Raw genomic sequence first — 26,971 nt, forward strand, 5'->3', positions numbered from 1 at the left:
GCGAACTCCCGGACACGCGCGCCTATCACTGTTCTCTACTTCCGCGTTGTTATTCCCGTCCACCATGTCTCGGCGCCTCGAACGGCTCTCGGAGGCAACTCAGACGCGCCTGCGCTCCACACAAATCCTTACGTCCCTCCCTCAACTTGTCTCAGAACTTGTACAGAACTCTCTGGACGCGGGTGCTCGCCATGTCGATGTTGGCGTGAACTGCGAGGAGTACGGTTGCTGGGTGCGCGATGATGGGTGCGGGATGGGGAGGACGGATTTAGATGCGCTAGCGGCGGGTGGAGGAGGGGAGAGATATGGTGCGTGGCTGCGTGGCAGATCTGATGGATCTGAAGAGAATGCTGACAGCGAAGTGCAGTCTCGTCCAAGGTATATGCGCCCAACCAGGTCGGGGAGCAAGCTACCTTTGGCTTTCGGGGAGAGGGTATGTGCTTGACTGAAAATATGCTACTGGAGATGCTGACAGTCGTTATCCTCTCTAGCGCTCGCGTCGGCTGCCGACTTGTGCTGTCTTGAGATCGCGTCGCGGACAGCTCGCTCCCGAGAGTCGTGGTCCATAATCCTCAAGGTTCGCCTGTTCACCTCAACCTAGGACCTCACAACCGGCTTATGGACTTATGCTACAGGATAGGAAGACTCTGTACAATGGACCAGCCGTTCGATGGCGTCGCGAGACGCCTGGCACCGTTGTATGCGTACGGGACGCATTCTACAACGTAGGTCGCAGAATCAGCGTCATGAGCGAACTTTCGCTGATCTGATGCAGCTTCCTGTCCGAAGACGCTCGCACCCTTCACCCTCACGAACCCTCGAGCTCATACGTCAGGAACTCAGCGCATATGCGCTTGTCTTCCCCCACGTCACTTTCAGCCTAGAGAACACGAGCACTTCGCAGCAGAGCACTTCTTCATCCTCGAACATTCTCAGAATACCGGCTGTATGCGTACCTTCTCATGACTCTGGGCTTGTTTTGACCCTTGCTGCAGACAAACTCGATGTTGACGACCTTCAGACATATACATGGGCGTGCTCTGGTGCAGGTGCGCATATACTTACACATTGGTGCGCCTATTGTTAAACAGAGTTCTTAGCACGTCGATGAGATTAAGGCTGAACAAGGTGGCCTATCTATTGAGGGTTTCATCAGCCTCGAAGGGACAACCTCCAAGGTGAGATACCATCCTTCTGGCCGCGCCGCTTCGCATACTAGGCTGGCGATTCTGACTTCTGTCAGGCGCATCAATTCCTATGCATGTTCTCCCTTCTGCTATATCTGCAATATCTGACTCCTCGTAGACGTCAACCGCCATCCGCTTGCACCTAGCGACATGCATCGGTTGATTGACCAGCGGTTTGCTTCGAGCTCATTCGGCATGCACGCGCTTGATGAGGATGGGCAGAATGACCTGCCGTTAGCGAGTAAGGATCCCCTGCACTCGTTGTATACCACAAACTAACCGGCATCCTGAGCTGTACGACGTTCACCAAGGAAGAGTGAGAAGAGGCCCGTGTATGTGCTGAACATCACCGTCCCGCCGCATCAGATAGACAACTGTCTGGAACCTGCGAAGGCCGAGGTCAATTTCGAGGTAAACGATATCATCCCGGTGTTGGGGATACCTGGCTAAACTTTTGCAACAGGACAGGCGCAGCGTCATCGACCTACTCGACAGAGCGGTTTCCTCCTTTCTGTCTCGCAATGGATTCCGCGCTGCTACGCCATCACCGCGTAAACGAAGGAAGGTCGCTCCGGACGGGCCAGGCGTCGATGTTACACCTCCCCGGCGAGCTGCTAGCATGCCGAAGAGGGTGTCAGCGCCGGTTTACATTGATCGCGCGTCGTCATTCCCTATTGCCAGCGGCGCTCGCCTAGACAATGGGCGACCCTCGACTGCGACACGTCGAGAGGAACATGAGGAGATATGGACGGATGAGACGACTGGCGAAGTATACATCATCGACAAGCGGTCCGGGAACTCGTACCGTCTGAAAGACGAGCGGCAAAGAGACGCAGAGCCGGAAGAAGATCCAAACGGTATCACCCATCGAGGCGCGCGCCGAACGCTGAAGTTGGGACACCAGTCGAGTGCGACGCCAGCGGAAACTCCTTTGTGGATTCGGAAAGCACTCGAGGTCCGTACTCTGTATAATCGTGCGGCTAGCGTACCGAACCTACCTCCAGGCAAACGTATCATACGCACCGACTCAGAATCGAGTACGCGCCGTCGAGACGAGCTCGCTGACCCGATGTTGCCCCGACGGACAGCAGGAGCCGCAAAGGGCGCTCAGCTTCCAGCAGCGCCGTATGTTGCAGGAGCAGCAAGCGCGCGCGAGCCAGCCACAGGGGCGAACGGCGCAAGAAGAACGACGAGCATACCAGTTTAGCACCGACGACCTCCGCCGAGCGCGCGTCATTGCGCAGGTTGACTGCAAGTTTATTGCGTGCATGATGCAGCCGGCCGCAGCAAGCACGAAAGACGACAGCTCAGAAAAACAACGCGCCCGGTCGGGTCTCGTCCTCATCGACCAACACGCAGCGGACGAGCGGGTGCGCGTTGAACGGTACATGCGCGAGCTATGCACGGGCTTCACCGCTGCGCGCGCGGGACAGCAGGGCGTGCGATGTAGGGCGCTCGATCCGCCCAAGGCCATACTCCTCACGCGCAAGGAGCGCCAGCAGCTGTACGTTGAGGAGAATCGACGGGCGTTTGGATGGTGGGGATTTCGGTTTACGGATGAGGGGGAAGACGTGCATGGAGATGCGCTTGAAGGCGATATGGACGACGCGGGGAAGGGTGGCAGCGCGTATGCGCAGGTTGAGGTAGTTTTTGTGCCGGAGATGATTGCGGAGAAGGTGAGGTATCTTGACAATTTGTGGAACTCGGTGGCTGAAGTTATCGTAGCTTCTGCTCGAGAACGAGTTACGCGACTTGGTCAAGGGATACTTGGCTAAGCTTGCGGACGAAGGTGCTCCTCCGCGGACCTCCAACGTCGCGGCAGATGGTTCATCCGGATGGCTGAAGGCCCTACGGTGGTGCCCGAAGGAGCTTGTCGACATCCTCAACTCGAAAGCGTGTCGAGGTAAGTGGGCGCAAGGCGACGATGGGTGTACATGTACTTACCTTGTCTGTAGGAGCCATCATGTTCAACGATCCGCTATCCATGGCCCAATGCGAGAAGCTCATCAAGCAGTTGACCGAGACGGCGTTCCCATTCCAGTGCGCTCATGGGAGGTAAGCGTCACGTATTGGACAAGGGAGAGGGGAATCTGACGCGCAGCAGGCCCTCACTTGTACCGCTCATCGACCTGAATGACAAAGCTGAGCATCGAACGCGTTCTCGGCTGGATTGGAAGAGCCTGCAATAACCACGGGGTTCGCATCGTACGCCCAGAAGCTCAGGAACCGATGACCTCCATTGACTCAGGCGGCCAACGCCGGGATGCGCACAACCGCCCAACCTTTGTGAGCACAACTACGGAGTGGTCCAGTCAGCAATTACAGCGGACAGACAAGGATAGATGTTCAGCAGATTATGTGCGATTTATAAGTTATGCGGCGACAATTGTACAACAGTTACACTTCTTGGTTTGCTTGTCCGTTCACATTAGATCCCCTGCAAGCCCTTGCCCCTGTTGTCGATGGTGTTGCCACCGATCGCAGCATTCCGTCCGAGCTTGCTCCCCAATTCGCGGTCGAACTTGTCGCCGACGCGCGTTTGGCCGTCCTTCAAGATCTTCGCTACGACCTCGTCGTCTTTTGTCGTGCCGAAAACGGTGTCGAGCTGCTGCTTTGATGCGCGGCCGAGGATGCCCTGGTTGCCCTGGCCGGAGTGGAAGACGTCGAAGGCTGTGGGGGAAGCGTCAGTACAAAGGGCGCGCGACCGCGAGGGCAGATTACGCACAGTCAACGACCTCGACGAGCGGTATCGTCGTGTCACCGTCCTTCCACCGCTTGTACTGCGCCGATGGTCAGATCGCCGTCCATCGGGGGAGGGGACGCGCGATCGCTGCTCACCTCGTCCGCGTTGACGATGACGATGTACTCGTCCGTGGACTGCGTGTCCGGCTTGTACGCGACCTTCGTGACGTTCTTGGTCATGGTGGGTGTGGTGGAGGTGGTGGGTGTGAGCTGGTTTGTTCGTGTGCAGATGGGAATCAAGTGGGGAAGGATCTGGACGGCGGGAGGGCGGCCTATATACGCTGGCGAGCCCGGTGATGTCACCCCATTGGCTGCCTGACGTCACGCGCCGTGAGCATGCACACATGGCGCGCGGAACAGGCGCGGGATGGCGAGTCAGCGCGCGTCAGGCTCGCGTACTCTATCGATGGCTCGAGATGGCTCGCGAACGTGTGATATCCGCGCGTAATACTCCGGAGGGGCTGGGTGTTCTGGAGTACATGTCGAGTTCGATTTCAGTGTGTGAAGGTATAGTGATTGTTCTTGTGCTAATCAAGGTATATGTACATCGAGGAACCTAGAGTCCTATGCAGTAGATCATGGTATTGGTATCGCATACTTGCTACCTAGCCGTCTCAGCCCACTCCCGGCTTCCCATCTGCACCAACCGACTACAGGCCCGCGCAAACGCGAACAACTCCTCGTCTCCACTGAACATGGACGACGCACCGACGAGATCGGTCGATACGCCCTGTAGACTCCCATTAGCCCGGCAAGTTGACTCAACGGGGAGTTGCATTGCTTACCATCTCTTCCATGGTGCGCTGCAGCTGGTCCGACGCAGTTTGGCCCTCATCAGAGAAGACCTGGTAAATCGGCACCTCGGAGGTGACAAACAACTTCGTCTTGCTCTCGTAACATGCTAGGCGGTCGTCAGATGATGAACGGCAGCTGCAAGTAAACGAACCAACCGTCGATGAAGGTGATGAACCGCCGTGCCATATCCTTGCTCTCCAGACCCATCTTGGGCACATCCATGAGGAAGATAGTGTCGAAGGTCTCGGTGACCTGAGAAGGAGCGAGTTAGCACCACTTTCCGTGTAGGGGATATTGCGTGCAAGCCCGGAAGCACCCAGGCAGCACACCCACAGCCCAAGCGTAACACCCAACTCACCTTGATGTAGTCCGCTGCGCTCATCGGCTTGCCACAAAGGTCGTGAAAGCTGAACTTGGCCACCCGCTTCGTCGATTCGGGGACGATGATCTTGCGGCCCCAGGTCTCGAGTTCGCGGTTGAGTTCGATGGGGTCCTGAGAGGAAGATGAGTGTGAGCGGATATATGGAGGGAAGCGTGGTAGTAGGACGATAGGACGGAGTATTGAGACAACTCTGAGAGAATGACGCACAGCAGGGTCGTCAGTCAAAGACTCGAAGATCTTCTCGACTTCGCGCTTGTTCTCCTCAGTGAGGGGATCGAAGTAGACCTGGGAAAGGGCGCGAGGGATACGGCGGTAATCTGTCTCGATGTAAGATGGATGTATACGTTGCACCATGCAAGCCACATACCGGTACCCGAGTCGAGGTCCGTCACTTCAAAGTGTGACTTGAGGAGCTCGATGGCGGGGATGAAGCTCGAGCGCTGGATGCCGTTCTTGTAGAGGTCGTCTGGATGTCGGCTGGATTCATACGTCAATATTGAAAGGAGGCAAAGGGAGAGGACATTGTGTGCACTAACTTGGACGTCATGACGATCACGACACCGTGGTTGAGCAGCGTCTCGAGTAATCTTCTCAGAATCATTGCGTCCGCGATATCGGTGACCTGCGAGAGCTTAAACACAAATTCATCGGGGGGTCATTCAAGACGCACCTGGAACTCATCAAAACAAAGCACATAGGCCTGCTCCGCCAAGTCGCGCGCCACAGGCGCGATCGGATCGCCCCCATGCCTCCCCAGATGCTGCTTCGCCGCGTGTATCCTCTTGTGCACGTCAATCATAAATGCATGGAAGTGCACCCGGCGCTTGCGCGTGATCGAGGGCGGCAAAGTCGAGTAGAACAGGTCCATGAGCATCGTCTTCCCCGTGCCGACGTCGCCGAACAGATAGAGCCCCTTAGGCGCGTCAGCGGGCGGCGCGGCGGGTCCCGTGGGTGCAGGGGAGAAGAGACGGGTGAAGAAGCCGGTGGAGGAGTGAGGGGCGATGGGCGGGGGGTGGTAGTGGAGAAGCTGGTCGTGGAGGGACTGTAGCTTGAGGATGATCCGGCGCTGGTGGTTGTCGTGGCGGATCATGCCGGAATCGACGCGCTTGTCGTAGACGGCGATGGGTCGGAGATCTAGTGATTAGGGAGAGGGGAGGGGAAAGGAGGGAGAGTCAGAAGGAAGTCCCCCCTCCTCTTCGTGACACGCACGCACCGTCTGCAGCCGGAGTACCAAAGCTGTACTGACCCATGCTAGAGGGGCCAGACGAGGTTTGAGGCGTAGATACAGTAGAGCTGTACGCGCATTGCGGACGTGGCGGTATGACGAGTCGAGACGTTGAAGGTAGAGGGGAGCGCTGCTGATAGATGACTGCGCTCTTGAAGCGCCGCCGGGGGATAGCTAGTTCTGTGAGGTGCGCGCCGCGCAGAGCATTGACCCGCATTGTCGTCGGAATATATCCAAGCACGGGGTGGTATAGATGCAGTCAGTAGAAGCCAAGAGATCAGTGAAGGTGGTCGTTTCTGTCGAGGGTGAACCGGTGACAATGGACGGGGGCAACCCGGGTGATCGGAGCCGGATGCCGGTTATTGGCCGCGGACTTTGGCGGCTATTCCCGAGGTAGGCGCCCACTGCCAAATTCGATGAGGAAAACTTGACCGACGCACCCTGATGATACTTTGGAGGTCATGCTCAACTGATGGGAGAGGATATGGAGGTGCTGGATGACATTGGTTGCAATTTGTGGCCACACACGTCAGTCGCCCAAGGGAGCTCCGTTTGAGAGACTTCGGATGCATTAGAGGACCCAATGTGCAGCGGGCGACGCGCGCAACCTCTCCACCGCTCGTGAAGGTATACGTACGCCCTCGGGCTGAGTCGGACGAGTCTCCAGCGTCCGTCGACGACACACATTCAAAGTCGAACCTGAGGCCGGACCGAAGGCCTGGATTCCGACATCACGTGGCAAATATTGTACATTTTCCGCTCCCCGCGAACCTTGTCCACTCCGAATTCGAATCCATAACGAGTGCTGAGCGGCGTGCGGACAGGCGAACAGCCTGCCTTATCGACGCCGCACGGCCAGGTTCGCTCCTCCCACCTCTTCCGCTCCTTCCACATCCTCAGTAATCGCTTTCGCAAACAGGACGCATCGCAGCGCGCGCAGGGTCAGTGTCCATGGTCGAGCCTGTCGCGCTCGCCTTCAACTCCCTCAATGCGCGCCTCACACACGCCCTCCCCGGCATTGCTGCTGCCAAACTCGTCGCGCGCCCGCTGAGGCCGGCGCTCCCCGCCGATTTCTTCAATCCGCGGCCGCGCAGTGTGAAGGGCAAGGAGCGCGCCTTAGACCCGGGCCTCACGCTCAATGACTGGCCTGCATGGCAGTGCCAGGAGTGGTTGTGCTCGCCCCACGTGTGGTGCAACAGTGCGTGCGACAGTTGCGATGAGTAGCCCAGTACTGATGCATACTTCCCCCTCAGTCCACCACCGCGCCGAGCTCATGGAGGAGCTCCGCCCCACCCGCGGCCGCTCACGCAGGGTACCCCGCACTATCCCCTCCCCTCGGACGAACTCGGCTGGGCGTGTGTTCGTCGCCAGCCAGAAGCGGCACGTCTCACATAGCTCGGAGGCGCTTCAGGAGGAGGAGGGCCGCCCGCCAGATTACCACCCGCCCTACGAGACATCGACACATAGTCGAAGACGAGAGTCGTGGGCGTCCCATCTTTTTCCTGCTGCTGCCGCACCCGAGCGGAGACAAGAGCTGTCATCCGCCGTTCCGCAGGCGCTGCTACACACCTCCCACGAAGAGGCGCCTTCGTCTGCAGCGGAAGAGGAGCAATCGCCTTCATCAGTTGCTCCTGAATATGAACATTCGCACACACCCATAACCCTTGACAGTACGTATGTCACGCCACCAATCGCATGTGTGCTAACAACGCTGTAGCTCTCTTTCCCCCTTACGAACCCGAGCATCTTCGCCCCGTCAAACGGCCACGGCTAGATCCCAAGTCGTCGCCATCCCCTGTCATCGCCCTTCACCGGCTCAGGAACTTGATCAATGGTCCTACCGCCGACATCCTCGGCGAGGAAGTACAAACTCTGCTTACGTGCCTGCGCGATGGCAGTCATCTGGAACCACACGAAGTCTTAATGCTTTCTTCCAAGATGTTGCGCAAAACCCAGGCCTGGCACGACAGCAAGCAGGGCTGGAATCGGCAGCGTCAATTCGGCGAAGTCCTCGTCTCGATCCTGGAACCCCTTCGCGGGCGGTTTGCACCCTCGTCGATCTTCGATTATCAGCATCACTGCATGCTCAGCGAGGCCTTGTCATTGTGTGGGCGCTTAGCGGAGGCTGCAACCATTCTTCGGTCAATTGCCACGATGCACGGACACTCACGGCAGAATGCTCGAGTGCTTCAAGCTTACGAAAGCCTCGTCCTGGCTGCCAACCGGTACTACGACGCCGCTCGCGTCCTCGACTACGTGGTCCTTGAATGGAACCTGCTGGGTGCGCATGTGCTACGGCGGACGTTCGGGGGACATTCCAGCAAGGCGCTTCGGAATACGGTCTTCGGCATCCTTTACAAGGTGGAGAATCCGGCCCAGATCCTCGATAATCGGCCAGGATGGACCCAGGAGCAGCGCGCGCACGCCGCCGCGACACTACTGGAGGTCTGCCTTCGACACGAACTGCCACAGGACGCTTTGGACATCTTCGAGTACATGGAACGCGAGCACATCGACATTTCACTACATGCGCGGTCCCGACTCATCCGGTTGCTGGCTAGGGAAAGCATGGATGCGGCAGCGAACAGGGTCAACGATTCTACGCCGAACCTCGAACGCCGGTCGCGTGCCAAGGTCAACCTTTTCATCGCTAGCCACCGAGGGGATACCCTAGTCGCTGAAGGTTACTACCGTCGCCTCATTCGCGCACGCGCCGTTCAGCCATTCGACACTGCCATGTACATGCTCTCGTACGCCGTTCACGGAGCTGGCACGCAGACGGCCAGGCTCTTCTCTCAGCACTTCGCATGGGAAGGCAGGAGCTGGCGCCACCATCGTGTTCGCCCCAGCTATCTGCACTACTCCCTCGTCATCCAGGCCTACACACGCGCTGGTGACCGCGCTGCCGCCAAGCGTTGGGTTGAGATGATGCGCAACGATGGGTACATGCCCTCCGTCGATATCTATGCGATGGTGCTACAGATGCACGCGCGGCGTGGGGATCATAAGGCGCTGCAGCGCGTCATGCGGCAGATGGAGAGGTCTGACATCGTGCTGACCGCGGCGCCGTACACCTCCGTCATCAATCTCCTGGCCAAGCAACGTGACATCGACGGCGCGGAGCACATCTTCGACCGCGCGCTCCGACATGGCGTCAAGCCTGACCGCCGCATGCTGCGCGCGCTCATGGACACGTACGCCGAGGGCGGGAACTGGCAAGGCCTCGTCCGCGCCTTCGACTTCGCGTCCAAGAACCCCGAGCGGCAGCTCCGCCTCTCCATCGAGCTCTACAACCAGCTGTTCAAGGGCTACCTCCGCATGGGCGCGCCCTTCCGCCTCGTCTCGCGCCTCTTCCTGCGCCTGCGCGAGCTCGGTGTGCGCCCGAACCAGTACACGTACGCGCTGGTGATGCAATCGGCGGTCGACGCGGGGAAGATGCGCGTGGCGGACGAGCTGTACGTGGAGATGAAGCGCTTGGGGGAGACGGATCAGGATCTGCGGCCGAATGAGTATGTGGTGAGCATACTGCTCATCGGCTTCTTGCGCCGGCGGATGTATGCGCGGGCGATGCAGGTGTTGCGCGAGGCGAAGGAACAGCGGATCCCGTTGCGTCCGGCGGCGTATGTCGCGCTGGTGCGCATGCATGCATACAAGCGCACGCCTGGGGGCAGGACGCACGCTCTGGAGTTCGCGCATGATCTGGTTCGCTCGATCCTGGATTCGCCCAATCCCGCCATGCGACGCGCACTCGATGAGCGTCCGGTCAATGGCATGACCGTCGTCGAACGGCTCTACTTCCCGCTTCTGCGCGCCCTTGCCAAGCAGCGGCGGCCGGAGGCGGTCGAGGAGCTCGTCGAGGAAATTCAGGCGCGCGGCGTCAGGCCGTCCATTCCGACTCTCACTGTGCAGCTCGACGCCTATCGCCGGACCTACAGGCTGGACGACGCCACCGCTCTCTGGCAGCGTATCTTCAGGAAGGGCGTGAGGATCATGCGCCCAAGCGTGCTCTTTGCTGGAGAGGAGGGTGCCGATGCCAAGCGGGACACTCAGGTGCTCTGCCCTGCGCTTTCAATCTACGTCGACGCCCTTTCTGCCGCTGGACAACACGAAGCGATCCCGAGCGTGTGGCAGGCATGCGCGGATGCAGGTGTTGAGCTCGATGGGCATAACTGGAATCAGCTTGCCATTGCCCTGCTGCGTGCCGGTCAGGTTACGCGCGCGTTCGAGCTCGTGGAGAAGGTGCTCATCCCGATGGGCCAGCGCAGTGTGACATATCGTGCATCCCGCGACGCCGAGCCAGAGACCCCGCTAGCGGCTTCGACTGCTCCACCAATGGACCCGCCTCTGGATCGCGCGACGAGGCGTGCGTACATGCAGCGCAGGCTCAAGCGCCCTGCAAGGCGGTTGTTCCAGGATGTCCCCAGCGGCGCGCTCGCCAAGGACGCCGCGGGCGCGATGCATGTCTTGCAGCAGGTCGCGCCGGCCTTCAGCTCATACCGACCGCACCGTGCGCTCGTCCGCCTGCTAAAGCTCGCCTATCACCGTTTGCGCGCCCGTGCGCCCGCAGAGGTCATCGGCCCACGTCCCGCCCCCGAGCCCGAACGGCGCATCGCCTACGAGCGCTCGACATACATCCAGTCGGCTTTCCTGCCCCGTCTAGCCCCAGAGGAGCAGGTCATGGCCAAGGAGGAAGCGGAGGAGGTCAGGCGGCAGATCGAGTCGCGGTACCCGGGTGCGGTGGCGCTAGTGAAACAGGAGGAGGTTAATGAGAAGGCGAGGAGAAGAGTGGTGGGGCGGAAGGTGAAGGCGAAGAGGAGGTTACTGCAGAGGGAGATCCAGAGGATGAGGAAGATGAGAACGGCGGTGTAGTCGGATATGAGTATCTTGCATTTATTACCAAGCAAGGCATCGTGCATTTTATATGGTCAATCTTAGTGAACCCATTGCATGGGAAAGCGTCGTCAATGCTCCTGCGACTACATTCGAATCTTTGACGTCGACTGTGGACCGTCTAGTGGACATCCAGCGCCTACCAGACTACTACATTGTACGCCAGCGTGCTGAATACAAGTCGGGGCGAGACAAACAAACATTACATCCCACAGAATCAGCAGCCGGGCCCGTTGACCCAACCCAGCCCGAACATTCCCCAAGCCCTACCCTTCATCCCGTCGATATATTTTGCAACCTCGAAGGCTCTGAGAGGGCCTGCGGTCGGACCTGTATGCTGACATTAGCAAGATGCTATACATACGTGACGAAAGAGCTACCTTGGGGTTCATACGACGCTGAGTAGACTTGATGCGCAAACCGCGACCTAAAGGGGATGCAACGGGTCCCGACGGTCAGCCCCGCCCGCCAAGGTCAGTCCTCGACTGTCCGCGAACTAGTCGAGCGCCTGCGACAGAACCTAGTGGTCAGATATCCCGAAGCGACCCCACAAGCTGATGCCTGTCGCTGAACCAGTGGTACATGCTTAGCATGATCCCCATCTGGCCAACGCCAATTTAACCGCTAAGGGTGGCCGTCGCTATGTGGAGCAAATGTACGAGATATACTCGGAGAGTTGGCGTGCCCTCTGCAGAATCAGACAGACCGAAGTGTCCTTTATACGTTTTGGGGATGGGGTTTGACATGTGAAAACTTGCGCAGACGAGAGACTAATGTCTAACAGTTCAGACATGTTTAATCGAGTTTCGATCTGAGCGTCCGGAGGCAGCCGTGCAATCATAGGCCCATCCGCATGGGTCGAAAGCACAGCTAGCTAGGATCCATTCCGAGTGTCCACTGTTGACCTATAGCTTGTCTGTGAACGTCAACAACATGAGCAATCCGAACTGACTAATTGCTTGTTTGTTACCCTTTGGGGCTGCTTGATTGATCTGATCTCCATCGAATCCCCTTTTGGAGATATAAAACACGTGGGCGATCAAGTTCACACGCTGGCAACGGTTCTTTATCGCGATTCTCCTCCAGCCACATTGAGGGCTGGCTGACGGAACCAGCAAAATGCATACCGGACACAAACGCCTTTTAACCTGTTTGGGTACTTTCAGTGCAATGATGAAGGCGTGGTGCCTGCGAATTCAACGAATACCTAATCTCGGCCAACATCACGGGCGGGACCACTTTCACATCCGCTAAGTGGACGTGTATCTGCTCTTTCTCTTTCCCGCCCATCTACTATACCGCCTGCGCTGAGCGCTGCAGCTGTCAGTGCCTCGACGCATCCATTGTACACACCTGTCTATACATCCTTTCTCGTCGTGTCTCTTGGCAACGGCGTGTTAACGCGCTTTGAGCGACTTTGTAGTGGGTTTCTGCAGTTATTTACTCGCTGTACATTCTGCGCGGTACTGATCGCTTGCCCTAGGCGATATTCAGCACTCGCCTCTTCGAAGGTTACAACATGAAGTTGCAGCGGAGTGAAGGGACGGCTCAGGCTGCTATAGCGCGCGTGCTGCTGGCTATGTCTGGTCGCACATTGTCCATCAACATAGTGCATTACCTGGTCAGCAACGCCAAAGCGCTTGAGGCCGGCATGCTAGGCGGAACGCGCAGCGCTTACGATCTCGCCGTGAAGAGAGGAGGCTATCTGATCCAGATGCATGCCAACGACCTGGTCATAAAAGCGTATCCCGACCTGTGTGCTATGTCCCCGGAAATCCTGGAGGTGCGCTGCCATATCCTCCTTTACCAACACAGGTCCTTATAACGCAATCCGCCTCAGGTATCCTCGCGCGTGCTGGTCGACGATATGGTCCTGGATGCGCTTGCCAAGGTCTCGAATATCTGGAGAGGAAAAACCCCTCTGAAGGTGGCGGGAAATCTATTGCGGGCGATTGTTGGCTGCATCGACACCGCCGACAACGGGACTCCGAACGCCCGCTCTCTGGTCACTGCGCTGCTCGATCCCTTCGTCGGACCAGCTGTGCATGGTTGTATAAGCCGGTGCGTAGTTATCCCCGCATTTTATGCACTGTCCTCACCATCCTTCTCAGCCAACGCCAAAGCGTTACCATCGCCGAGCCGGACTACGAGTTCACCTTCGAGCTTCGCCTGCAACACACGCCACCCGAGTTATCAGCGAGGGATTTCGAACAGCAAGGCCATCCCATCTCAACCGCTACGCCGCCCGCTCAGGCGTCCGCCGATGCTCCCGGAGGCGCCAGCACATCCAAGAGGTTGCGTGCCAACAACGTCGGCGCCACGAGTACCCTTACCGCGCACGCCGAAGGAAGCGGGCTTGAACCACCGCAGAAGAAGCGCAAGACCGATAGCGGTGCTCTCCTTGCTTTTCTAGAGCACGAGTATGTTCAAAGCGAGCAATCGGGGAGTCGGCATAGTCGAGCAGCGACGAAGGTCCACATCAAGAAGGTCCAAATCAAGAAGGGTGGTATGTCTACATGCCACAATCGCTTTACATGAGCTCACGTTCTCTAGGCTTTAAGGAGCAACTTGTTATCAGTTCCCTCAATGACCTCGTTGATAAGGGTCCGCTACAGCATGTCTTAGAGATGGAGTGCATCTTCCTGCAAGGGCCCCTTACCTATGGTGACCAGAGCGACGCCCTCATTGGCGAGGATATCCTTCAGTACGTCGTCATGACCGCCATACACCGCGCGGCGCCGCCGGGAGCGCTCAGTGAACGGGGGATTACGGTACGTTCTACTTCATGATGCTGTACACCCGCATCTGACTGAGTTTGCCGCAGCTTGCGATGGAGCATCTTCTGGGGAGCGAGATGACGAAACGCATTGAAAAGGCGCTCGGCATGTCAGAACTGGGCGATAACTTCTTCTGCGCCATCGGCCGTGCGTCTCATCACCAGCCCCTCGAGAACCTTCGTGCGCGAATTACGGAGATCTATGCTCCTCTCATTTCCTCGGCGGTCAAAGCCGTCGCGCCCCTTCGCTCCAGGACGGACGACATCTACGGTACGCGGTCGCTTGGTGAGTGCCCGCCTCACTATCCATTCCTCTTGCTTCGAGTTTGCTGACGTACGCGTAGCTGCCCAACGCCAGCACCTGCGCGATGTCATCAGGCTTGGCGAGAACGGGATCATCTTCCATCTGGGCTTGACGCCATTCGAGGCCGTCATGGGCACCGACAAGCAGATCGTCGCCGCGATGTTGAACCAGGATGTGTTCAAGGACATTGGCATCATCCGCCATTGGCAGCAGTTGATGAGGCGCTCCTAAAGACCTTCAGTCATGACGCCGGGCAACGTCTTGCGGTTCATCTCCTCCTCCTGTATACGCGCGCATCCTCGACTACGATTAGCACAACCTATCTTCGCCTTTACTCTACCCAATACTCTATCCATCCGAGTCGGATCAGTATTAGATCACATACTCTATTACACGCGACGCGCGTAGCAACAATTAAGTACACCGTACTATGCCTCTACTCTATTCCTACGTATAAAGGTGCTCGTGAGAGGGCCATAAAGCCGCCCTTACTGGCAGTGTGGAGGCATCGGACGCGTTGAGAGTCCAGCTGGTCGCGCTTACACCACCCCCATGAAATGCTGTCGCCGCGACGTCGGAGCCGCGCTGTCTCCCGCTGCTGAGCCGAAATGTCGAAAAGCATCTTGGGCGGATCAGGGGATATTAGAAGCAAGGTGTACGTAGAATAGAGCTGCGGTATCCCAGAGCTGTGCTTCCTGTTGTCCGGCGGTGTCCTGCTGAAATGTCGCGAGAGGTCTTCGCTCCCTCCCGCGGAACGAGCGGCTCGCTCGAAATTTCCTTCAAGTCCGCTTTGTGGCGTCGATTCGGCATTATCCGTGGTACCATAAACTCCGGCGTGTCCGCTTTTCCTCCTTACCTCCTGACTTCACCAACCCTCCTTCCCTGCCTCCCCGTCTAGGATTATGGTATGTTGAACCGCAGGCAGTGCCTTTGTTCCCTTCGTGAGTCTTTAGGCCTTATTCGATCTGAACACCTCGCTGACATATGGGAAGTTCTGAGTCCTGCACGATGTGTGCCCCGTTTGGGGAGACAGCAAGTTTTCAGCAGCGGTAGGCCACATACATCTATGCATGTGAACATGTGGTGCTCACTGTCTCTCTCACAGCTGTGTTCTCGACAGCGAACTGGTGCGTACCACCTGCGCGCAGCCCTCAACGTTGTGCACACCATGGTCCATTTCCCCCCCTTCACCGTTTGCCCCTGTGAGTCAGCCCGCTTCCTCCGACATGCGACGCTCGCGCACTGTTTCAAGAAGCCATCGCTGACTTCATCTCCGTGGACAGGATCCGCCTTCGTCCACGCTAACGTCAATGCTTCTTCGCTTCGAGTGCCGGCTTGCATGATATCCCTCTCTCCTCGCCGTCTCGAGTGGGGTTGCTGGGCTTTGTTCAGTCTTCTGTAAAGGTCTGGGGGTGGAGGATAGGGCTTTTTTAAGAGATACATTACATTATATGCTGTATTACAAGATAGTGTGCAATAATATGTTTTTCCTGATTCTCATTGAGCAGCGGGGCATCAGAAGAAAGTAACGAATTACGGCGGATTTTGGCGGAATTTTGGCGTCGTCAAAGTGTCGCCCGACGTCCTGCTCACGATGTTTGCAGACAGGGGCCTCTGCCGACACCTGATGATTGGCGATGAAAGTATCTGGCGACGTCTCCCGAGATGTCACTCGAGAAGGCACGGATGTGATCAGACGCTGCCGGCAAGATGTCGCTGTGACAGCGTTTCACGAGGGTGGTGTACTGGTTGGTCACCTGCTGTCGGGGGCCCTGCATGTGATTGTTTGGCCTAACTCCGTCCACAACTTCGACCTGGCCACATATCGAAACTTTCAGGCCCTCGCGCCCACGATATACGGGCATGGATGCGTTCTTCCTCTCTTTCGCATAATCCTCTCATACAGCCGAAGCTGAGGACGGGAAAGACTCGTTACGCTGCGCAGCTCGATTATGCAGTAGAGCTTCTTTGACCACCCTACCCCTCTCTGCTTTGCCACCAAAGTGACAAACATGATATAGTCTTTCGCTAGTCCTTTATAGATTGCTCAGGCTGCCTTTCTCGTCCGACTCGCCGCTCCTTGTCTCTGTGCCGCCATCTTTCCCCAGGATCTCGCGGTAGGTCCAAATTCCGCAGCAAAGAATGTACGCGAGCGATGCTTACAGTCCTCCGTACCAGAGTCATGACGGAAATCGCTGATGTTCCAAACGCAGGCGACAGCCCAATCTCAGAGCTGCACCTCGCGGTGGACGAATACTACTCGGACCGCGGGCGCATGTACAAATGTCGTAGCCCTCTGGACTTCCTTTCTGATCACGAACGCATGGCCGCCGCAAAGCACCTGCCTCTCAACCTCGAGGAAAGAGCGATCGTGAATCGCCTTGGAGTCGACATCCTCAGACCCTCCTTGGAGCGAGTTATACAAGCTACGCCCACCCTTGCAAGCCTGTCCCCCGTCGATCGCCAGGTGATTGAGGTGCTGTTCCGTCTCGACGCAGCAACGCTCATTCCCCATAAACAGGCCCTCATCGACGAGTTCTGCTCCGAAGCGACCGTGCTGTTGGAAGCCAAGACTCACCATTTTCACCCAAACTCGACCACGCCTTCGAACACGGCCAATTCCTTATTCTCGCTCCTTGTTGCCGTTTCCCGCGAGACCCACGGACTGATAATCATCGATTTATGGGTCAGAGCGAATCTCATACCCGCCATGGAACGCGTCTCTCATGTTCTTCAGTCAAGGTTTGCACGGTCACCTCGGTTCGCGGACCAGTCGTGCTGACATGCCTTTTCTCCTTCAGCGCGATCGCTCGCTCTTCTCTTGAGCTGAAAACAGATCAACCTATGGCCTCGTCCGAGCCCGTCGTTTCTCTCATTCCGGCGGAGCTCGAGCAAACCATCTCAATTGCGACCACGTCGGTCAGCGGTGTACAAGAGGACGTAACGTCGACCGGCGGTGTAGCTGAGGTAGCCACCGTTGTCGACCCCGTCAGCAATGCCCCAGCAGTGTCCAGCTTTGAGGTGATAGCTCTCCCGGAGGAGTTGGCCTCCTCGCTGCTCGAAGAGACGCGTGAGTCGTCAGATATCCTGCTTCTGCAATCGTTCCTGATCGGGTTCTCCCAAGCGCCCCAGAAGCGCAAGAATGAGGACCAGCCTGAGATGAGCTCGCCACCGTTGAAGAAGGCGAAGACTACTGCGGGGGCCCTCAAGCGCGCCACCAGCATGGCATGTCGGATCCCAGTCGCTCGCAAATCAACTGCGATCGACAAGGGCAAGGAGGTAGCCGCGCCGCCCAGTGACGGCGAGTCCGCCGCGCCGAAGGTACGTTGACCGTGATCTGCTTTGCGCTCCCTGTCAATTGAACTTGCGCTCAGATGAAGGGTTCCAGGAGCGCTGCATTCCTTCGCAAGCCTTTCGGCCCTACGCCGCCGCTACCGAAATGGAAGTAGGTCTGTCTTTTCTTATAATCCATTTCGTGCGCGAGCGCATGATACGCGTACCTAGCAGCTCTTTATCACTTCTTTACGCCGGCTCTTGTCCTACGTCTCTATCGAGCCTCAACATGGACCAGTCCTATTCGGACTACGAGTACATGAATGGATTGTATCTGTTCCCTTATAATTGATGGTCTATCTTCACGACGCGTAGGCCGCTCTGCCGAGTCGGATTTCCAAGTCAGTGCATTCACAGGCAGTTGCGCAAAGGTCGTTCGCGCGCAAAGTTAGGCGACCAGATCAATTATTCATTGCAAAATGTAGCATCCTCTTCCGTCGTAGGCATGCATGCCGTTCACTCAGCGCTCTCTCTCTCCGCGAAGTCAGTCTGAGGCAGCTCGGGGCCCGCGGGTATGTTTCTACGCTCAAATCAGTAAGTAAGTCACAAGCGTACGGCTGATAAGTTTACCTTGCGGTATATATTATGGATACAGGATAATCTTGTTCAACCTTGGTGCTCTAGAGGGGATGCAACGAGTCCCGACGTTCAACCCCTTCCCTGGGCCCCACGCATGTGCCAGCGACTGAGCCTAATGATCAGATATCCCGAAGCGGCCCCACAAGCTAATGCCTGCCGCTGAACCAGAGATACATGACGATCATGATCCCCATCTGGCCAGCGCCAATTTAGCCACTGAGGGTGGCCGTCGCTGTGTGGGGCAAATAGACCGAGATGAACTCGGGAGAGTTGGCGTGCCCTCTGAAGAATCAAGCAGGTAGAGACTGGCTTTATACGCGCTAAAGGGGCGGGTCTTACATGTGAAAGAGAACTTGAGAACGCGCTTGTCTATCATGATAGACACTCAAGCCGTTCTCGGCAGTCATCAGGATGGCCACGTTCGATTATGCCTAGAGGAGCCACACAGAGACACATCGACTCAGGCCTGCTCACTTGTATACATCCTCCAGACCCCAACAGTGCCGACAGTCAAACAGAAGCCGACTGTGGGTGCGTATTTGTCACGCTTTGACCGTGCCAAAAGTTGCCTAATTTGGAAGCAAAGCAAATTTCTTTTGGGAATCATTCAGCGGGTCATAGGTGGCGCACATCGTACGCGCCAAGCGGTCCGCACCATTATGAGCAACACCGACCAGTCATGCTTCACCACGCGCCGAAATCCAATATATAAACAAAAAATAGGGAGTCGGTGCTTGAAGTATGTAACAGGAATCGATAGCAGGCTGTAGTAAATTTATACGATTATATACAAACGAACGTCCATCTCCTCACCTTCATACCTCGACAATATAGCGAGGACTAATCAAAAGGCAGACCGGTACTCCCCTTCCGCCTTCCCAACGCCTACGCACCTCATACTCAACATCCCCACGCCGTCGTAATGGTGGTGCTCGAATCACTCATCTTCCTCCTGCCTGCTACGTCTCTAAGAGGCTGAGCCTTCAACATCACAGCCTCATCTCCTCGTGTTAGTCCGACTCCTCGTCGTCCGACCCGCCACCAGCACCTCGCCGCCTGCGCTTGCTACCCGACCCATGTCGATTGCGCAACGGAAGCTTCATGTTCTGCTGGTTGAACGCAATCGAGAGGGCCGTCGTGTCTGGAAGAAATGATAAGCTTTACGTTAGCGCGCAAGGAGTACGCCTATGGGAAGCGCCCGCTAGGGGACATCGCCGACGAAGAGGGAAACCGCACACAGCAGCCTCATGTTCTCGGGCGCTTGGCAAGAGCACGGCTCCATCGATGCCAGATGCCAAGTCGAAGAGGCTCCACACTCGTCGTAACACCATCCCTCCCCAAGCATCCCGAAAAGCACCGAACACTCACCCGGCACCCCAGGAAATCGCTTCGCCGAGAAGACCGTGAACGGCTTCGTGAAGACCTGCGCGAGGACGGGGCTGACGCCGGTATGTACGCCCGCCGCGCCGGGCTCGGGCGCAGGCGGCGCACCGACGTTCATAAGGCGGAGGCGAAGGCGAAAGGTACCTGGGAGAAGGGTTAGTATGGAGCGTTATGAACGGTCAGAAGTCGGCCAAGTGTGAGGAGCGCAAATGAAATGGCAAGAAATGATGAGGAAAATAGACGATGAGGAAGAATCGAGCAGAGAGGGTGATCGAGTACAATGAAGTGTTGCAGCTCACCCTCCGTCCTGACACTCAAGTCCTGGAATAGAAAGAATATGCCGGGCTTCCTATGCTCGTCCAATAATCTTGTTGCATTCGAGGAAAGTGGGCCAACGAGCGTACGAGTGTACGTGGCACGCTGTGCATCGGACTTGTCCTTGGGGTCACCTAGGGACAGGCAAAATCAGGTTAGAGTTCCACAGGTATTTTTGGTTTCGACGCAGGAGTATGCGGCAGAGAAGATATGGGCGGCCTTCGTAGCACAGCCAAACGATGTGATGGGAGCGGAGATTCTATCACGGTACTCACCCTTCTCCGTGCCCGTCCTTGCGTCCTCTTCCTCCCTGGCCTTCGTGCTGCCCGGCTCGATGGGTTCCCGCAGGTCAGGGCCGCCATCGGGGCCTTCGCGCTCCTCGCGACGACGCCGGCGCCCCCGCGACTCGCGCCTGCCCATCGTCGAGGCCGTCGGGCTGGTTGATGGGGCGCCAGAATTCGAGGGATCTGCTCTCGGGTTACCGGCAGCAGAGGTCGAGGCCTCGCCCTCCCGCTGATCATCGTCGCGCGCGGTCGTAGTGACAACAGGCGAATTTGTCTCCTGGTCAACGGACGAAGTGACAGGCTGGGAATGATCGAAATTCGACGTGGAACCATAGTTGCCGAAGGGCGGCGGGGGCGGGCCGTAATGATAGGGAGGGTAGGAGGAGGCATAGGATGAGGTAGGAGGGCCGTAGCTTGCTGAAGACGGTGGGCCATATGCGGACGCCGAGGACGGGCCGTATGTAGAGGCGGAGGGAGGGCCATAGGCGGAGGCTGAAGGGGGACCGTAGGCAGACGCTGAGGGCGGGCCATACGCTGATGCTGAGGGCGGACCGTAGCTCGACGCCGACGGGGGGCCGTACTGCGGGCCATAAGGCGTCGCTGATGAGGGCCCGGGTGCACCTAAAAGTAAATATGGCGTGAGATCGTGGGACCGGGCGGGTACTCGATGCTAAGGAGGGGTTTTGGCGGCGTGGGAGGGGCGACGAGGGTAGCGGACGACTAGCAGTAGAACAACAGTGACGAAAGCGACGACTTACGACCGAACGATGTGCTGATCGAGGGCAGCACGGCAGAGGCAGAACTTGGGCTGCGATCAGAAGCAGGGGCTGACCAGGGCGGGTAGTACGGGGTAGGCGGGCCATAGGAGGGGAATGGGATTGCCGGTGCCGGTGGTGAGCCCTGCGCACGAGTCAGTGGTGTGTAAGGAGGGAGGGAATGGCGAGCGGCACGCACGTGTGTGTTGGATGGCGGTGGGGGGTTCGTCGGGCGCCTCGGCTTGGCGGGCATCGGGGGGCCACGATCCTGGGCAGCATTGGGATGGAGGACAAGATTCATCTCCTGCTTGCCGTCCTCAGACCAGAGATCGACTGTGACGAGGAAGAAGGAGCAGTCGATGTCGCTGCAGGGATGAGTGGGTGGGGGCGATCGGGGGCAGGGGCGGGCGCTCACTCGACCTCGACCTGCGTATTGTCTTCGCGATACACGTTCATCGTGGCGACAGCAGCGGGGGCGAGAGGCCGGCGGTCCTGCTGGGGTCAGAGGGGGCATGATCGCGGTTGGGTGTCATCACACCTTGTCGCCAAAGCCGCACATGCGGGCGCGTATTGGGTGCTGGACGACCTCGAGCGTGTACAGCCTGCCATCGTCAGCGTCTGAGAGACCGATGTCGCCTGCCACTCACTTTCCATTGTGCCGCGACCCCCAGGAGAGCGAGTTGGTCGGGGGGCCGCTCGTACTGCTGCCCGCCGCCGGGTCCGTCGTCCTCTGGATCATATCGCGATCTCCGGCGCCGGCAGTGCTCGCCACCGTGGAAAACGTCGAGTCCGGCGGCCCCGAGCTTGCGGGACAGCGGCTAGAGGGGCGCGAGTGCGCGCGAGGACTCGGAGGAAGAAAGAGCGGGCGACCCAAAACTGTGGGCCCGCTCCGCCTGCCCCGCGACCCAGACTAGCGGGTATGCGGTCTCTTCGCCGGCGCGCCCGGAATCGATCCAGTCATCGAGGCGCGGCGGGGTCGACGATGGAGAACGATGTTGGGAGGGAGCAGTCGTCGTTTCCATCGTCTGGCGCGCGTGCGGCACCCGCCCGCTCGCACTCGGTCCGCGAAGGTTCGGCCCGCCCCCATCACCAACCCTCATCACTTTTATTCGCCCCCTTTCCTCCCATCCCCCATCTCACTTGCAGAGCAGAATCCCCCTCTTCCTCGTCTACTGGGCTGTCAGCTTACCTTGCTTCATTAGGGAGGATATCTGGTGGAATTCGACACACTTTTGCAGGATTGGGATGTCACAATGACCGCGCCTGTCCCACCTCACCTCCTTTCCCTCGTTCGCTTCTCTCATGCTCGTGGGCAAGGATGCATCGTGTAGAGAACTCTAGTCTTATGGATCAAGAGATCACCTTTTTGCGAGGACTATCGTGCTACGTCTTTTTCGCCCACCCTCCTTCTCAGCCCTATATCGCGATCGCCCACGACCATCTATGATGAGATGGTTACTATGAGGTTATTTTTCACTAGAAAATAATGAAAGCGTGGTGAATAGTGTGGAGCATATAGCAAAAGCACGTCCAGAGCATCTCTTGACACGATAAGCATATCCACCATGTCTTTGTTAGGTCAACAGTGCATCTAACCACTGTGTAATTCGGAGGTGTGTGATAAATGGAGCAAGAAACATCTGCCTTGAGGCATTTTCCTCAGAAGCTCGAGCAGTATTTGGCTCACAGTGATGCTCCTGTAAGCGCTCATAGCATATGAGCTGCAAAGCGGTAGCATCTTGTGGTCGAATGGAAGCTGGACTTCGACGAAAGCTAACCGATGATGATGCTGGTGGGTCCACTCCCGGCGATTGCCGAGGCCGACCCGGCCGGAGGTCGACAAGAGTGGGCAGCCATTCTGCATCGCAGTTCCAGCTAATCAGGCTAGCTATATGTCGTATATGTTGTTCTCCCTGCTAATGTAGCCCAGCAGGGGCTCATACCTCCTCGTAGTCTCCTTCCAAACAGCCACGTGTGACATTCACGGCAATTTCCGAACACCCTCAATGACACTGGCCTTGGACTCGTGGCCTAGAGTCATACGTACCAACTGGATGCTCTCCAAGCCATAGAAAATGCTTCCACTAGCCTTGGGAGCAAACCTGCTATCTACGTGGTGTGCTCCCTCATAGATTTACCATATCATTCACCATCGCATCCTGCTATCAATATGACGCGTGCAATCGCGCGTTCTGCTCCCCGCTTGCAGATCTCACAACACCACATCCTACTGCAGGTATTTTTTAGGAAAAAATAACGTCATAGGTTACGACTGGCGGAACAGCATGCCCCGCTATCCATCTCTCTTTCACCATCTGTCGAGCAATCTTCCGCGACCGGCGCAGACTGTGCATGCACAAAGTGTAGACTCTGGCTGCCATGTCGTTCTCGGCATGGGTTGCTTGCAACACATAGGCCCCACCGAGGTTGGACCATCTCTGCCCGGTGAAAAGCATGCTTGTCATTGGCGACAGCATACGAAAACCACCTTAGCGCTCTTGCTCTGCAAGACATCTAAGTTATGTTTGTCAACATGTCTGTCCTTTCTACAACTGTACTTTCGGACCTCCAAATGCGCAAGGACACCTTCATGAACAAGGATTCACGATTACAACACAGGAAACCTATATGAAGGTAGCTGGCAAGAGAGCCAGGTGCGGATGGGCCGCGGCGGAGGCGCGGGGGCATCGAAACACGTTCCACGACACTACCAAATGGGGAAGGTTGCGATTCGCGGTTTCTCACTATGAAATCACGCCAAGCCGAGCCAAACAACTCCCAGCCACAGCACGTCCCGGCCGCATAAATTTTGAAAGGGCGCTCTGGCAGGGAAAGTAGCTAATTCTGAGGATGACGATTTCATGGCTATGTGATCGACCTTGCTAGCTTTTCGTTACAGCCTGTGTATCCCGGTCATCGTGATGCGATTGCGAGTTGATAGTAGTACATTTCTCAAAGAGGCCCTTAGCTATTGAATATTCGCGAATGCTGCAGATCGTGTCGCGCTGCCAGAATCTCCCCCAGAGGCCAAGTATTGACAGGGCCAGTGATAGGGTCGAGCGCGTCTTCGAGGGCGGGGTCTGCAGCGCTCAGGTGCTTTTCATTCCCCCTGTCACCATGCTTTTCCTCCACGCCTCCTTCATACTTTACCCTCCCATCGAGGCCGGCCAATTCCGATTTGCGCTTCTCCTCTTCCCTCTCCGTCCACCGGGCTGCCTCGCCCTCGACAAGTGGGCGCACCGAGTGTAACAGAAGCTGTTGCGCGGCGTACGGTCCTAGCGCATTCAGCCGCACAGCGGCAGATAGCAAGCCTCGCGCATGCAAGAAGAGATGTAGATGAACAGCGCGGGCTAGGATAGCCAAATTCATGTCAGCAGTCCCCCACCTTTCATCAAAGTGCCGAGCTCACCCAACGGCAAACCCAGTGCAGCAGTCAACGCGCCCCAGCATACAGGCAGATGTCCCGGCGCCTCCTCCCTCCGAACGCGCAGCTTATATTGGTCCAGCGCACCCCCGAGGAGTTCCCCATCGGTAGGGGGCGCGAGGCCCTTCGCGTAGAGTGTGAGGAGCGCAACGCCCTGAGCCCGAGACGCGCGCCGCGAGACGTGGTTGAGCATGGTGGCCTCGCATAGTGCGTCGAGGGCGGCAAGTGTGGTGAGAGTCGAGGCGAGGTCGCAGTGGGCAAGCGAGTTCAAGGTAGGGGGATGCGACTCGGATGCAGTATTGGAATCTGGTACATCTGTGTTCGCCAGTGCCTCCACCGCCCTATGCGCCCCCGCGACGAAGGGCAGTGCAGTCCGGGCGTAGGACGCGAGGCTATCGCGCACGAAGGCAAGGACGGCGGCATCGCGCTTCCCCTCTTGGACGTCAAAGCTATGCTTGAAGTAGGATTCCAAGCCAGAGGAAGCGACGAAAGAGCCGGTGGGAAGGTTGCTGTCGGCGAGGACGAGGAGCAGGTAGGTCTCGGTGTCGGAGGGGTTCATGATTGATAGAGGGTCCAGGGGAAGATATGTTAACGACGATTGGCGCGCAGAGATACAATTGAAGCGCGCACATGCTATGCGGCGCGCGAGAAGGGGAGGAAGGTCATCGTGCTGCCATTGATATGGTTCAGGAAGGAGCTGATGCCGACTTGAATTGGGGAAGCGCGCCATCACACAGCTATCTAATCTTATCTGTAGACACGTTCCCCATCGCCGCCCATCTCGACTGTAATATCGCATACGCTATTCCGAGTGATCCTCCTCCCAATAAATATGCAGGGACACTATCGTAGACGGGTATGGCTATATGGTCGTAGAGCGACATCATTCTCGCGCTCAAGATATCCTCACTGGATATCCTCCCAGCGCTCTAGAAATCCTTCCAATCATCATCCCACTCATCCTTCTTCGGTGCAGGCTTCGCAGCCGCGGCGCTCGTGGTGGCAGCCGGAGGTGCCGCATTCGCCGCCGCCTGCGCGCGCTTGTACTCCGTGAACAGCTCATCGTCCTCATCACGATACAGCGCCGACGATTCCTCGTGCTCCCATCCGCTCGTCCTGTTGGGCCCACCCCCGAGGCTGGAGTACCCACTACCGTACCCTCCCCCGCCCGCGCCGCCCAGCCTCTCCCTCACCGCTCCCCCCACGTCGACGCCAAACTGTGTGCGACTCCAGTCGTTCGCGGCGCTGCCCGCCGTCGTCACGTACTCGCCCGCAGAGTTCACGTAGCCCTTCACGCGGCCCTGGAAGGCGGGGTCCTGCACGGCGGCGAGACCTTGTCCGGCGACGGCGAGACCAGTTCCTGCCGCGGCACTCACGGCGGCGCTGAAGAGCGACCAGCCCTTGCCGAGCGCGCCAACGGGGTCCTGCTGAAGGTCTTGCAATGAGGGGGCGGCGCGCGAACTCAGGCCGAAGGCGGGGTGTGAGGGGTTGGATTCTGGCGACGGCGTGGACCCGAAGCCGGTATAGCGCCCGCCTTGCGAAGGTGGGAGGTCGGCAGAACGCGAAGCATTAGCAGCGCCTAGGCGAGCGAAGTAGGACTCGTTGCCGCTGCCGCCTGGCGTGGGCGTTCCTGGTGCGTTGGGGGAAGTAGATCCTGGGGCGGGAGATACAGTGCGGCCAAAAGCGGGGGAGCCGGTCCTTCCAGAGGATGCACGCGATTTGCGGAGACCAGCGCTCGTGGGTGTGTTCGCGCCTGCTGGTGGTGCGGAGGGTGTAAAGGGTTTGCCAGCGAGATCGGCGTCGAGCTGTATGAAGTTGCCGTGTCAGCTTCGGGGTGTACAATCACTGTAGATAGAATGGATCGCGTAGGATTTCGAACGCACCTTTGCCTTGTACTCTGTCGCTGCCCAGCAGTGGTACGTCTCGTGAGGACTGGCACCTGGTGCATATCCTCCCTGCGGACCATACGCAGCCATGAAGTCCTTGAAAGGCTTATTCCCGCCAGCCTGCCCAACCGCATCCCGTATCAGCCCTCATCCTCGCAAGAAGTTCACGCCTAGCACGCACCCCCATCCGCTTCAGCTGGTCCTCCGTCCAGGTATCCATCGTGATACTCCGGACGAAGCTATTTAAGTCTTTGCATCAGTAGGTTCTCCTTCCTCGATGCACTCGCACGCACCTAATATGCACCCCAAACCCTCTGTGCGTCCCCGCGCACTGCAGGCAGAGCAGCACCGCGAAGCTGATGCTCGCCCATTGCGGGTTAGGGTTCCCGCAGTCGACGCACGCCTTGTTGCCCAGGTCCTCGCGCTTGGCGAGCGCCTGCAGCGTCTTTTTGGCAGCAGCTTGGTCGGTGGCCATGACGGTTGTGGTGGTGGAAGGGAGCGAGTAGGTTTAGCTTGGCGTGTATGTGTACAAGTGGAAGGGATAGCAGACTGTCTGAATAGCACGATGGACAGGTAGGCGAGCGGAGGAGAGAGGCCGAGGAGAGGGCGAGTGGCGGGCGAGGGGAAGGCGAAGGAAAGGCGCAATGGGGAGGCGGCCGCGCGCAAGGTGAACGTGGAGGTGAAGATGAGAGATAAGATTAGATATTTCTC

At 57.8% G+C, this 26,971-nt stretch overlaps 9 protein-coding genes across 9 annotated transcripts; 5 read left to right on the forward strand and 4 right to left on the reverse strand.

The window, feature by feature from the left end:
- Nucleotides 1-64: 64 nt before the first annotated feature.
- SCHCODRAFT_01141888 (uncharacterized protein) lies at nucleotides 65-3,376 on the forward strand (the record flags this gene model as incomplete). Its single annotated transcript, XM_050341095.1, has 12 exons — nucleotides 65-308; nucleotides 368-433; nucleotides 492-577; nucleotides 636-725; nucleotides 776-1,049; nucleotides 1,306-1,420; nucleotides 1,499-1,598; nucleotides 1,651-2,142; nucleotides 2,192-2,863; nucleotides 2,913-3,090; nucleotides 3,143-3,242; nucleotides 3,289-3,376. 12 exons carry the CDS (start codon nucleotides 65-67, stop codon nucleotides 3,374-3,376), a joined length of 2,505 nt encoding a protein of 834 aa, XP_050200639.1.
- Nucleotides 3,283-6,356, reverse strand: SCHCODRAFT_02730846 (uncharacterized protein; the record flags this gene model as incomplete). The annotated part of the gene is made up of 13 exons (XM_003038088.2): nucleotides 3,283-3,857; nucleotides 3,913-3,967; nucleotides 4,026-4,139; nucleotides 4,329-4,399; nucleotides 4,638-4,659; nucleotides 4,715-4,830; nucleotides 4,880-4,976; nucleotides 5,083-5,217; nucleotides 5,314-5,423; nucleotides 5,474-5,583; nucleotides 5,643-5,728; nucleotides 5,777-6,240; nucleotides 6,320-6,356. The coding sequence occupies 13 exons, from the start codon at nucleotides 6,354-6,356 to the stop codon at nucleotides 3,616-3,618; spliced, it is 1,659 nt and encodes a 552-aa protein (XP_003038134.1). The 3' UTR covers nucleotides 3,283-3,615.
- Nucleotides 6,357-7,272: 916 nt separating this feature from the next.
- On the forward strand, nucleotides 7,273-11,409 carry SCHCODRAFT_02623368 (uncharacterized protein). The gene is made up of 3 exons (XM_003036729.2): nucleotides 7,273-7,529; nucleotides 7,585-8,001; nucleotides 8,049-11,409. Exons 1-3 carry the CDS (start codon nucleotides 7,283-7,285, stop codon nucleotides 11,198-11,200), a joined length of 3,816 nt encoding a protein of 1,271 aa, XP_003036775.1. The 5' UTR covers nucleotides 7,273-7,282; the 3' UTR covers nucleotides 11,201-11,409.
- A 995-nt stretch (nucleotides 11,410-12,404) lies between these two features.
- On the forward strand, nucleotides 12,405-14,942 carry SCHCODRAFT_02576434 (uncharacterized protein). Its single transcript, XM_003036730.2, has 7 exons — nucleotides 12,405-12,643; nucleotides 12,705-13,004; nucleotides 13,062-13,282; nucleotides 13,333-13,727; nucleotides 13,775-13,992; nucleotides 14,046-14,283; nucleotides 14,342-14,942. Exons 2-7 carry the CDS (start codon nucleotides 12,741-12,743, stop codon nucleotides 14,530-14,532), a joined length of 1,527 nt encoding a protein of 508 aa, XP_003036776.1. The 5' UTR covers nucleotides 12,405-12,643; nucleotides 12,705-12,740; the 3' UTR covers nucleotides 14,533-14,942.
- A 225-nt stretch (nucleotides 14,943-15,167) lies between these two features.
- SCHCODRAFT_02623373 (uncharacterized protein) lies at nucleotides 15,168-15,801 on the forward strand. Its single transcript, XM_050345171.1, has 3 exons — nucleotides 15,168-15,242; nucleotides 15,294-15,350; nucleotides 15,407-15,801. The coding sequence occupies exons 2-3, from the start codon at nucleotides 15,310-15,312 to the stop codon at nucleotides 15,564-15,566; spliced, it is 201 nt and encodes a 66-aa protein (XP_050200640.1). The 5' UTR covers nucleotides 15,168-15,242; nucleotides 15,294-15,309; the 3' UTR covers nucleotides 15,567-15,801.
- A 682-nt stretch (nucleotides 15,802-16,483) lies between these two features.
- On the forward strand, nucleotides 16,484-18,323 carry SCHCODRAFT_01166225 (uncharacterized protein; the record flags this gene model as incomplete). Its single annotated transcript, XM_003036731.1, has 6 exons — nucleotides 16,484-17,043; nucleotides 17,103-17,622; nucleotides 17,676-17,746; nucleotides 17,950-17,975; nucleotides 18,119-18,146; nucleotides 18,230-18,323. The coding sequence occupies 6 exons, from the start codon at nucleotides 16,484-16,486 to the stop codon at nucleotides 18,321-18,323; spliced, it is 1,299 nt and encodes a 432-aa protein (XP_003036777.1).
- A 569-nt stretch (nucleotides 18,324-18,892) lies between these two features.
- SCHCODRAFT_02623379 (uncharacterized protein) lies at nucleotides 18,893-22,062 on the reverse strand. The gene is made up of 9 exons (XM_003038089.2): nucleotides 21,598-22,062; nucleotides 21,489-21,552; nucleotides 21,366-21,442; nucleotides 21,150-21,315; nucleotides 20,954-21,095; nucleotides 20,187-20,816; nucleotides 19,896-20,045; nucleotides 19,582-19,740; nucleotides 18,893-19,354 (listed from the first exon to the last, which is right to left on the reverse strand). Exons 1-9 carry the CDS (start codon nucleotides 21,687-21,689, stop codon nucleotides 19,224-19,226), a joined length of 1,611 nt encoding a protein of 536 aa, XP_003038135.1. The 5' UTR covers nucleotides 21,690-22,062; the 3' UTR covers nucleotides 18,893-19,223.
- Nucleotides 22,063-23,914: 1,852 nt separating this feature from the next.
- Nucleotides 23,915-25,042, reverse strand: SCHCODRAFT_01141901 (uncharacterized protein; the record flags this gene model as incomplete). The annotated part of the gene is made up of 3 exons (XM_003038090.3): nucleotides 24,360-25,042; nucleotides 24,159-24,300; nucleotides 23,915-24,059 (listed from the first exon to the last, which is right to left on the reverse strand). The coding sequence occupies exons 1-3, from the start codon at nucleotides 24,931-24,933 to the stop codon at nucleotides 23,915-23,917; spliced, it is 861 nt and encodes a 286-aa protein (XP_003038136.2). The 5' UTR covers nucleotides 24,934-25,042.
- A 13-nt stretch (nucleotides 25,043-25,055) lies between these two features.
- SCHCODRAFT_01141905 (ArfGap-domain-containing protein) lies at nucleotides 25,056-26,942 on the reverse strand. Its single transcript, XM_003038091.2, has 4 exons — nucleotides 26,554-26,942; nucleotides 26,442-26,499; nucleotides 26,258-26,380; nucleotides 25,056-26,179 (listed from the first exon to the last, which is right to left on the reverse strand). The coding sequence occupies exons 1-4, from the start codon at nucleotides 26,733-26,735 to the stop codon at nucleotides 25,304-25,306; spliced, it is 1,239 nt and encodes a 412-aa protein (XP_003038137.1). The 5' UTR covers nucleotides 26,736-26,942; the 3' UTR covers nucleotides 25,056-25,303.
- Nucleotides 26,943-26,971: the final 29 nt, after the last annotated feature.

Source organism: Schizophyllum commune, assembly GCF_000143185.2.
Source record: "Schizophyllum commune H4-8 unplaced genomic scaffold SCHCOscaffold_5, whole genome shotgun sequence".
Classification (NCBI taxonomy): domain Eukaryota; kingdom Fungi; phylum Basidiomycota; class Agaricomycetes; order Agaricales; family Schizophyllaceae; genus Schizophyllum; species Schizophyllum commune.